Source organism: Diabrotica virgifera, chromosome 6 (genome assembly GCF_917563875.1).
Source record: "Diabrotica virgifera virgifera chromosome 6, PGI_DIABVI_V3a".
Lineage (NCBI taxonomy): Eukaryota > Metazoa > Arthropoda > Insecta > Coleoptera > Chrysomelidae > Diabrotica > Diabrotica virgifera.
Window position 1 is genome coordinate 159,737,822 of NC_065448.1, and position 12,655 is coordinate 159,750,476.

At 34.6% G+C, this 12,655-nt stretch overlaps 1 protein-coding gene across 1 annotated transcript in view; it reads right to left on the minus strand.

The window, feature by feature from the left end:
* The window catches only part of LOC114335697 (serine protease filzig), a 379,563-nt gene that overhangs the window by 39,329 nt on the left and 327,579 nt on the right, over positions 1–12,655 (minus strand). The window contains exon 3 of the mRNA XM_028285979.2: positions 11,954–12,325. Coding sequence (XP_028141780.1) covers positions 11,954–12,325 — 372 coding nt within the window. The remainder of the gene's footprint in view (positions 1–11,953; positions 12,326–12,655) is intronic.

Genomic DNA, 12,655 nt, shown 5'->3' on the forward strand with positions numbered 1-12,655 from the left:
TGATAATCTTGAGAATAAGCAGGTCTGTTGAATTGTAGAATAATATTAAAAAAAAAATAAAGTATCATCAGTTGTGCATTGTCAGCAGTGTGCAGTCAAGTTAGTTATAATGCTATACACTATGCAGTGGTGTACACAAAAGGGGATAAACTCATTTTTTATCATCAAATTATAAATTCAAGAAAAAAAATCATTCCTGTGTAATTACTTGAAAAAACCATGAAAAAAGATAAAATAATTTTGCGTATCTTGTGTAAAAAGGAATTAACTTTTTTTACAGAAACTTAACAAATTTGAAAAAAAAAATTTAATAGAATACGTCCAGTTCAGAATTACAATGATTAATTATGTATTTTAATATGTTTGACTATTTTAATTTTGCATTTTTGTTATAGTCTAATTTACTTTATATTAATTTTATAGTCTCATAAATAGCTATATATCTTCACTACATTTTGTATTTCCAATCATTTGGTTTAATTTGGCCCATAATATTCATATTATTTTACCTCCAAAAATATTTGTTTTTCAAATTAATTTCTCCGCTTATATTTGGCCGCTTTTAAAAATAGCTGCTGACATCCGAGTACCAAAACCGAGCACCTTAGCTAGTCTCTATCTCTCTAATCACCCCTAAACATCCATCCTTGGATATAGGCCTCCTCTTCCTTCCTCCGAACCTGTCTACCTTGGACATTTTGCATCAATTTTGCCCCGCCGTGTTTCTTCAGTAAATCTGACCATCGCATTTGTAGCCTTTCCCTTTTTCGTTTGTGGTTCCACGGTCTCCAATGTATAATCATCTTAGTCCACCTTTCATCCTTCTGCCTTAGGTTATATTCTGCGAACTTCTGATGACTGATTTCTATTTTCGATCCCAATTGGCTAGTTCGAACCTCCAGTTCCACTTTCCCTATCCCACTGCGCAATTCTCAATATACGCCGACGCTGTGTACCTATATATCGATTGATTATATTAGTAGCGATATCGATAATATCTATATATATATAATATTGATATCGATTTGAATGGAGTATCGCAAACTAAAATGCAATTTAATGTAACGTTGTAACCTATTGGGTATTGGATATTAATTCAAAAAACCCAAAACCGGTTTTTAAAATAACCCTTTTTTTTGACCGGTTATAACTGTTAGGTTAAACCGTAATTAAGAAAAACCAGTATAACCGAAAACCGGTTTTTTTATCAACAACCGCCATTCCTAATGTACACTTAACACATTCTGTTCCTTCGCCATTATTTCGTATTTGTATGCATCATCGGACTATGTAGTATGTAGTTTTCTGCCTTATTTCTAGTAACCTGACACTCCTCTTGCAAAATTGTTAACCATAAATTCACAAGATCCTTTTGTTTTCTGTGATTTTTGTTAAAAATTTTGGAGTGTGCTTAATATTTGGGATAAAATAGGTTGTTGTTATCTGCTGTAGTGACTTCCTCATTTTCTTATTCCTTTGGTCTTATTTTTTTAAATTTTGGACGAGATCATGAAGTAATTTTTGCCGCTTCCTAATCCTGTATTATCTTATTCTTCTTTTTATTTCTCAAAAATAGTTCAAACGTACCAGAATTAATACCTAGGAAAGAATTTCCTAGATAAGCATTTCTTTTAGTTGTGAAACGCTATTGTTCCTAAGTATTGATTTAGGAAGTTCTTTTCGATAAGAATTACTTAAGAAGGCACCTGTTATAAGTATCATTGGTAAAACCAGGCATTAGTTAATTATTTAATGTAAATGAACATTAATCGCTAAACATAATGTTTTTTTTTTATTTCAATGTCTATCTGCTTTCACTTACTACATAACAGTACCTAAGTTGTTTCTCTGTTTTGTGGACTTGGAAGAAGCATTTGATCGGGCGCCACGTAACAAGATCTGGGAAATATTAAACCGTATAAATGTGAAACCGAAGTTAATCCAAGCAGTAAAGAGTATATATAAATGTACACGTAATAATGTAAGAACGAACAATCGCTCATCTATAGAATTCTACACAAGGACAGGTGTAAGACAAGGAGGTGTTCTGAGTCCTTTTTTATTCATCACTCTTATGGACGAAATTGCAAAAGAATGCAGGGGTAAGGTAAAAAGAACTAGGGTTGGGGTGTATAAACTTCAACAAGTTTACGTGTCAGAGTTGATATATGCCGATGACCTGGTAATTGTGACAAAATCAGAAAAATACTTGCAAGTGAATATGAACGTTTGGAATGAAGCCTTTAAGAAATTTGGGATGAAAATAAAACTCAAGAAAATATAAATGAAAAGCTGAATAATGAGACCATTACACAAGTAGAGGACTTCAAGTATCTAGGATCAATAATGAGTGGGTAAGGAAATATAGAACCAGAAATAAACAGCAGGGTATTGAGTGCAACGAAATTATACCATGCACTAAATAAAAGTTTTATTAGGACGAAAGAACTAAGCCTGAAAACAAAAATGAAATTATTTCAAACTATATACGAGCCGGTGCTACTCTACGGGTAAAACGTGGACAGTCAACGACAACATTCGTAGTGAAATTTAAGCATGCTAAATGCGATATTTACGTGCGGTATCCGGGGTGACCAGACGTGATCGTATAAGAAATGAAGACATACGTGAATGGTGCGGTGTTGGAAGGACCTTAGACAGACTTGAAACGAAACAGTTATCGTGGTTCGGACATATGGCGAGCATGAGTGAAGGTAGAACTGTAAAGAGGGTATGGAAAGCGGCATCTGACAACAAACGACGAAGAGGCAGGCCAGCAAGAACGTGGAACGCAAATATTGGAAAGGCTTGCGTAAAAAGAAATATTGGGTGGAGAGAAGCAGAAAGACTAGCTACTGACCGAAAAGCATGGAGACGTCTGATTTCTCCACTTACCTCTTCACCGTAAGGTACAAGAGGACGGCTTAAGTAAGTAAGTATGTCTATCTGCTCTCTGCATTACCTCTCTTTAATATCTAACTTCATTGTGACCAAACGAAACCTGATATACATATTCTCAACACTAAATGCGCCTAACTTTATTATTATTTAATATTATTATCATTGTATCTTACATTGATGAGCTATGAATCACATATTTTTGTAATTGGTTATAAATGCCGTTTTTATATTTTGGTCAAAAACGGCCCTCTCTCCCTTAACCCTCTTACCACCACCCCCTGATGAAATCATGTTATATAATAATATCTAACAATAAAAAACTGATAAAACTTTTTATATGTCACTACAACTGTTTCGGCAGAACGCTTTTCTCAAGTGATATATTTTACTATATGTCTGCACTTTAAAGTCTTTAACTGAATAGGTTGAGAAATGGGGAGCTGTTGTCTCAATAGGGAACTTGGAAAATTTTTTAAATATTAAAATGATATTAAAAAACATAAGGTAACATGATCTTAAAACGCTTGCATGCGAAAAAAACAAATATTTTTAACCCGTACGCTAATTACGACGTTTTGAAAATGCTATAAAATTCAAATACCTTAGGAGGCTCTTGAACGTCCTTCTATTGGTTCGACGTCACCAGCCACGGTGAACCGGCGGAAACAACGCGATTAAGGTAGGTATCACGGGTATATTACATTTTAATCGTCTTTAATGAAAAATTCCTAGGTATTATTTATGTTCATCTTATATATTGTAATAAGTCGTTCCCCAATCTGCTTAGTTTTAAACTGAAATTGATAAAGTTGAGTGCTACCTTGTAAAGAGTTTAAAACGCATAATATGACGGACGAGGGTTTTTAAAAAGGTCAATCTGACTAATTTACCTACCGTTGATGTCTTCATCGTGGCAACTTTTATAAAAAGTAGTAAATGCTATTCTATTGGAGAAATGCGAGGTGTCAAGGCAAATAAGTAAGAGTTATTAATAAGCATGTTTAAACCGTTTATAACAATAGTTTGGTACCATTATATTATAGTACTTATACGGTTTACCCCGTGGGTTTGCTCTACCTACCTCTAATCGAAGGATTTCGTATATTCTGGAAAAGATTACGGTGTAATTTGCATTATAATAGTGATTATATTTTATTGTAATGTTTATTAGTACCTACTGGAGCCTTTCATTATTGTGTTCAAAGCCTTCTGAGAAAAAATTATGGTGATTAGCAGCAACAAAATCCTTCTTTACAAAGTTAACAATATGCATAAATAAGAAGAATCATTATTGTAATTTTACAAGTTAATATCTTTATCATATCAGCTTATACTTACACCGCATCCCTCGGTAGACCGCAAGCTATAGTAGAAACCCGACTGTAGACCGCATACTATAGTAGCACCAATACTTTTTAGTTACTCTTACTTTTATTACTAAAAGTTTTGTTTATTTTTAAGTTACTTGTTTCTTCTTTGTTCTTCAACACAAGAAACGAACAAAGTAATTTTATAAAAAAGAACTTTTTGATACATGTCAACAGAGATAAAATGTTAATATTTTGCCTGTCACAGAAAAAATCATTTTTGCCACAGAGTAAAACAAGATATTTCAACTATATTATTTATCTATGGGCAAACTGCATTAAATGCAATGGCCCACCCCGAACGGACAAACGATACGAGTGGCCTGTGACGTCAGACCACAGGTCTCGCTTTTGAAGTTGTTTAAAACGGAAATTTTAGGCGCGGAACTTTGATTAGATGTTGTACGTACACTATTCATTGTTAAGACGTAATATTTTGAATATAACATTTGAAAACATAAATTAACAATTTTATGCAAAAAAAATTTTTAGTGCAAGTTCCCTATTGGGTATTCATAATTATATCTGTATTATTTAATTTATTCATTTCTATATTTCCTAATAAATGTAACTTAAGGCCTTTAGTTTGAATATGAAGAATATGAAACTGTTCACTGAAAGAATGATTAAATTACGTTTGTCAAAGTTTCTGCCAGTTTGACCGATGTAAGTTTTTGTACACTCACTACATGTCTGTTTGTATACACCACTCTGTAATTACTTTTTTTGGGTATTATTATTCTTAATGGGTTTGCTTAAGTTGTTGGTTGTTTTGAAAACTGGTGATATTTACAACAAATAACAAACAAAAACTGAAGCACATACATTAAGGACAAAAGAAGAGCCAAAAAAAGCAAATTACAGAGTGGTGTGTACAAACTGACATGATATGTGGTGAATTCTCAAAAACTAACATCGGTCAAACTGCCAGAATCTTTGACAAACTTAAAGCACAACACAAAGGGGTTTTCAATAAAAGAAAAACAGATTCTCCCTTCTAGAATCTAGATAATCATTGTGGAGAGCGACCCAAAAAATAAAAAGACCTGTCGTAACAGCTTCTCCATTAAGACAGAACGATAATGCATGGGCTAGATCAAATGAGGAAAAAGCAAGAGTTTTTGTAGAACACCTTGAAAAAGTGTTTGCACCAGTAGATTTATTCGAAGATGAAGAAATATATAGCTATTTAGATGCTCCCTGTCAACTATCACCACCTGCTAGATCAATTACTCCATCAGAAATTATGGAAGAGATAAAGAAAATCAACTCCCATAAAGCTCCAGGTTATGATCTAATAGTGGGAGAAATTCTCAAACATTTACCAAGAAGAGCTATCGTGTTTCTCACTACTTTATACAACCGAATTCTTCATCTTTCCTACTATCCAACGCAATGGAAATTTGCTGACATTATCATGATCGCCAAACCTGGAAAGCCACCAACAGAAGCTGCCTCTTACAGACCTATAAGCCTGCTGCCTATACTCTCTAAAATATTTGAGCGACTACTGCAAAGTAGAATAAATAGTATAACTTCCATAAAAAATTTAATACCAAATCATCAATTTGGCTTTAGGGAAAACACACCACAACTCAGCAATGCCATAGGATAGTAAATTTAATCAGAGACGGTTTAGAGAACAAGAACATTTGCACTGCAACATTTCTAGATATTCAGCAAGCCTTTGATAAGGTTTGGCACCAAGGGCTGTTATACAAATTAAAAACAAACATGCCGAGTCAGATTTACTTACTTCTAAAATCATACCTTTCCGACAGACATTTCGATGTCAAAATGGAAAAAGATAACAGAAGCTACCAACTCATAAGGGCAGGAGTACCCCAAGGCAGTGTTTTGGGACCATTTTTGTACTTATTATACACCGCTGATATACCAACTACCAACGAAACAACTATCGCCACGTTTGCCGATGATACAGCAATAATTGCGCTTGACCATGATCCACTAGTGGCCTCTAACAAGCTACAAACACATTTAGATCGATTACAAAACTGGCTCCAAAAATGGAAAATCAAAGTCAACCACGAAAAATCGGCTCACATAACATTTACGAACAGATATGTAAATTGTCCACATGTTACAATAAACCACCAAGTTATCCCAATGAAGGCTGAAGTCAAATATTTAGGTATTCACCTTGATCAGAAACTAACATGGAAAGCGCACATTAAAGCTAAAAAACAACAACTCCAAATAAAAACCAGACAAATGAATTGGCTTCTTGGTAGAAGATCACAATTATCCATAGAAAACAAACTGACAATATACAAAATAATACTAAAACCTATATGGACCTACGGGATTGAACTATGGGGATGTACGAAACCATCAAACACCAAAATTCTGCAGACATACCAATCAAAAACTTTAAGAATCATTGCAAATGCACCCTGGTCTATTTCAAACCAAACATTACATGAGGACTTAAAAATACCATTCATAAAGGATGTAATAGGACTGCATGCGACCAAACATAGAAAAAGAAGTATCAATCACAACAACGAGTTGATTTCCACGCTTTCCAATCGTCCATTACCAGTTAGGAGACTCAAGAGACAGTGGCCAGAAGACTTGTGTGAGTGACATTTGTGTTAGTGAATACAGTGGTGAATAAGGTGAACCGGCACTGGCCGGCAACACCTACAAAACATTACATAATTATCAGTTTTACTTAATACTATTTTGTACAGAGTAGATTGTAAATTTGCAAGTTTTCAATAAAAAAAAAAAAAGAATCTAGATAATAATCATTCTTTTAATGAACAGTTTCAAATTCTTCTTATTCAAAATAGAGGCTTTAAACTATTTTCATTAGAATCTATGGAAATTGATAATTTAAAAAGCACATATATCTTTCTCTTTTTCTTCTTCTTCTTCTTCTTTTAATATAGACATTACTCTGTCTGTTTTTCAATGTGCTTCCAGTAAGTTGCCATTCCATTTTTTTCGTGGTCTTCCCACTGATCGTCTTCCTATTGGGGAACCATCTCTCGCCGTCCTTACTACTCTATTTGTTGTCATTCGGCTTATGTGGTCGTTCCATTCTACTCTTCTGCTTTTCACGCAGTTATTAATGTTGTCCACCTTGCATCTCCTTCGTATATCTACACTTCTAGCTCTATCCCACAGCGTCTTACCATCGATTTTTCGCAATGTTTTCATCTCTGCTGTTTCTAGCCTTCTTTTTGTCCTTTCTCTATCAGGTAGTGTTTCTGCCGCGTATGTCATTATTGGTCTGATGACTGGTTTGTAAATTCTGCCTTTCACTTCTTTTCCGATGATTTATTTCTTCATATTGTTTCATTCAGGCAACCTGCGGCTCTGTTTGCTTTATTCACCTGATCTTCCTCTTCCGTAGCAGCATAGTGTGATGCCTAGATATTTAAACTCCATGACTTGCTCTATTATTTGACCCTCCAGCTTTAATTTACACCTTATTGGATCTGCTGTTATAGCCATGCATTTAGTCTTTTTTGTGGAAATTAACTTGTTAAATTTTCTAGCGGTTATATTAAATTCGTGCAGCATACGTTGTAGATCATCTTCACTTCGAGAGATTAGAATTGCGTCGTCTGCGTAGCAGATTATTTTAAGTTGTTTTTCTCCTATTTGGTATCCTTTTTTTGTTGTTACATTTTTTATTATTTCGTCCATGATCAGGTTGAACAACAGAGGACCCAGGGAATCTCCCTGTCTTATCCCATTGCCAGCTTCAATTGGGTCAGTTAGTTATTCATCTACTTTTACTTTTATTGTGTTGTTCTGGTAGATATTTTCGATCGTTTTAATTATTCCTAGAGGTACCTCTCTTGCGTACAATAAATGGATAACGTCCTTTAATTTGACCCTGTCAAATGCCTTCTTAAGGTCCACGAAACATAAGTATGCCTGTTTGTTGTATTCTAACGATTTTTCTTGAATCTGCCTCATTATAAATATAGCGTCGGTGCATGATCTTCCCGACCTAAAACCTTGTTGTTCTTCTGCTAATGTTATAATTTTATTCAGTTTGTTTTGGTTGTTAATTTTAGTGTTGTGTTTAATAAATTAATTCCTCTGTAATTCTCCAGGTCCGATTTTTCTCCCTTTTTGAAGAGAGGTATTAGGATGCTTGATCTCCATTCTTGCGGTATTCTGTTTTGTTCTATTATTTTTTGGATTAGTTTTAATAATTGTTTGGTCAGGTCTTGTCCTCCATCCTATAGGAGTTCACTCGATATTCAGTCCTCTCCTGGTGATTTTCTATTTTTTAATTTCCTTAATGCTTCCGTTACCTCTGCTTCTTCAATATTTATTTCTTCGTTTGTTGTCACTTCAGGTGTCTGAATATATCTTTTTTAATGACCAATTTAAGACAAACAGCTCCCCACTCCTCAACCTATTCAGTTAAAGACTTTACAATGCAGATTCATATTAAAATACATCACTTTCGAAAGGCACTCTGCCGAAACTGCTGTAATGACATTAAATAAAACAAATCCTGTAGAAGTATTAAAAACAAAAATTTTTCAGTGTTTTATTGTTAAACAAAATTAATTTCATCGGCCAAGTAACGGCCAAATCCATCCATCAACATGTTATATACTTTCAAGCAAAAAAAGGTTTCTGAATTGAATTGGAATAAAAGTGAAGTTTAAGTTAGCTTGATAATATTTTCTAAAAGTTTTTCTAACTTTGTTTAATTATGTTAAGCGTAGAATCTTGGCCAAATATAAAAAATAATTACCTATTAGGGTGATTCGAAAAAAATGTTTTTATTTCAGATCGCTATAGTGCACAAAAGTTGCCATTGGTATAGACATGAAAAAAGCACTAATTATTATTTTTTTATTAATTTGTTTTCCGGTTGCGCAATGCCATCGAAGCAGGCCAGATGGTTGTAATTGCGTTCCTATACCATGAATGAACTACTAAAAGTATGTATAATCAATATACATGCACTTATTATACATTTGCTTCATATCTTCCGGTCGCGCAACATAATACAAAATGAGTAAAATGAGTAGCTTTTGCAAAATTTCAAAGTTTGAATGTTTAGTACAATTTAATCATACGCCTTTTAGGGATGCTATAGTTTAATTCTATTACAATATTATATTTAAAATCCAGGCATATAAGATAAACTTTGATATTAATTCAAGTGGAATTCGGTCGCGCCTCTTCGTCAAAACAGCAGACTACCGAGACGCGAGGCCAAAGTGACGTATGCGAGCGAAGCGCGCGTAGCCACAAATGAAGATACGTGTGGGAAGACCTCTACAATGGAGTGTTTGTCTTCTCCATTACAACGAAGTCCCATTCCCCCACCTTTTCTAACACTTAGATGGAAATACAACTGGCCCAATAGGATGTTCCGGACCGATTGGAAAGGCCCTGCCTGATTGTGAAAGACTACCAGTTGTTGATTTTAATTATATTGATTGTGAGATTCCAAAAGTTGACTAGCATATCCTTAGCAAGGACCAATTGTACTTGCTTGAGATATCAGAAATCATCAAGTCAGGTCATTGTTCAGAAGTCTTTGTAGCGCGTGATCCTGTCCCAATTCCCAATGTCACATTCAAGATGGCTTACTACTGCAAACCGAGTTTTGCGTTTCTACATCAGTGTGTCAAGCCCTTCTGAAAATCTGAGAGAGATTTCACGTTTATTCTCGAATGTTATATGCCTATGTCTGTGGTTGCCCATAAAAATAAACCAGAAATTCACAGATCGGTCTAGACATGTTCACAAAATCATTGAACCTACAAGGTCAAAATCATTGAACCAGAAGAGCTTCTTCAAGTTGTTGAGCCCGTTTTACAACGGAATTCTTACGGAATTCTCTTTAATATCCCGAAAATTTACTTTTGGTTATGGTAACTGATGAAAGAAACCATATCCGAGAGCTGCTCAGGCGTATCACGAAGGCAAAGCAATCAATATCTGAAAATGACTCTATAAGAATCTTTAAACCACCAAACCTAAACTTTGAAGCTAAAGAGTATTATGAAATTATCAAATGGAACACATTTACACTGACTCTTCCTCCACTGTTAAGAACATTGACTAATGAAGAGATAAAACAGTATGTGAGCAATTTCTTGAAGCCTGTTGTGAGTATAGGTGCTTTCCCATGTCATACACAGGTAGTTCAAAGATGCGTTAAGCTAGTAACTGAAGCTTCAAGTAAAGTGTGTGGACACAGTTCCAGAGACGGCTATATTAGAACCACATTATTGCACCGCACAGCGATGCCAACTTTGACATTGGGCCAGGATCACGTACTACAAAGTCTTCTGAACAATGTCCTATTTTGACGACTTCTGATATCTCAAGCAAGTACAACTGATCCTTCCTAAGAATACGCTTGTCAACTTTTGGAACCTCACAATCAATAGGATTAAAATCAACAACTAGTAGTCTTTCACAATCAGGCAGGGCCTTTCCAATCGGTCCGGATATCCTATTGGGTCTGTTGTATTTCCATCTATGTGGCGGAATGGCAGTTCGTTGCAATGGAAAAGACAAACAATCTATTATAGAGGTCTTTCTACATGTATCTCTATCTGTGGCTGCGCGCACTTCGCTGACATTCGTCACTTTCGCCTCGCGTCTCGGTAGTATGCTGTTTTTGATGAAGCTGCGCGACCGAATTCCACTTAACTATCAAAATTTATCTTATACGCTTGGATATTAAATATATTTTTTGAAAAGAATTAAACTATAGCATCTCTATAAGTCTTAATGTTGTTCTGAAGCTATTTTCTTGTGGCATTTTTACAATTTTAACTATTTAGAATGGGAAATAAGCCACAATATTATTAAAAAATGATTTTTATTAACGTTTCGACGCCCAAATCGGGTGCCGTTGTCAAAATACAAAATACTATTAATATAAACAAAAATGTTGTTGCTTAGTAAAAAAATTCTTCTAATAATTTATTTAATTTGACTCATTTATTCTTGAGTTGGGGTTGATTTCATGTAATCGAATGAACTATCTTTCAGTAAAGTCGTCCCAGGAACGCAACTCATAAATATTGGCAATATCATTTTAAAGTCTTCTACTTTAAAATGTATCATATGTATCTGAATTGCCGATATAAATGAGTCAAATTAAATAAATTATTAGAAGAATTTTTTTACTAAGCAACAACATTTTTGTTTATATTAATAGTATATTGTATTTTGACAACGGCACCCGATTTGGGCGTCGAAACGTTAATAAAAATCATTTTTTAATAATATTGTGGCTTATTTCCCATTCTAAATAGTTAAAATCTCTATAAGTCGTATAATTAAAATGTTCTAAACAGCTAAACTTTGAAATTTTGCAGAAACTACTAATTTTACTCATTTTGTATTATGTTGCGCGACCGGAAGATATAAAACACATGTATAATAAGTGCATATATATTGATTTCACATACTTTTAGTCCATGGTATAGGACCGCAATTAATACCATCTGGTTTGTTTAAGAAAAATATGAAAAATTAAGGTTTTTCACAATTTTTTGCTATCTTCGATGGCATTGCGCGTCCGGAAGACAAATTAATAAAAAAAAATAATTAGTGCTTTTTTCATGTCTATACCAATGGCAACTTGTGCGCACTATAGCGATCTTAAATAAAAACAAAGTTTTTTCGAACCACCCTATTACCTATATTATTTTACTTACGTATGTGTTGATCAAACTGCACCGGTTGTTCGAGTTCCAACAGCGCCAAGTCATTCTCAAACGTCTGTGCATCATATTGTCTGTGTACTATCACCCTCTTGACATTTCTGCTAATGGGCCTCTTCTTCTCCAAATCTCCAGATATATCGAACTCTCCAAAAACGGCTACGAGTGATGCCAAAAATCCTGGCTGGCAATGGGCAGCAGTCATGACGTACTTGTGACTAATTAGTACGCCTCCGCACTTGTTTTTGGTAAATAGTCCCAACCAGGTGGATTCTCTAACCAGCACTTGCCAAGGAAATTCTCCGAATTGCGCTCCTTTTCCTCCAACGATTTTGGCTGCGCGTACTAATGGACGGATACCACATTCTGAAAAATGAGATTTCGGTAAAAATATGTCTAAATTTAAAAAAACTCTGTACATGCTGCATTTGATACCGTACTACTGTGTAATTTATGGCAAGTCCTGGAAAACTTCCCTATTCTATTAATATAACTTTCATAAAAGCAGTGCAAAAATTGTATAGCAAGATCCAAGCAAACATAAAAATCAACAACAGATTATTCGATAGTTTCATGGTGAATAATGGAGTACGAAAGGGATGCAGCTTATCGCCAACACTGTTTAAAATCTAAATTAACGAGGACCTGAATAAGTGGCGGAAATCATGTTCTGGCATGGGGATACAGCTAAACGAT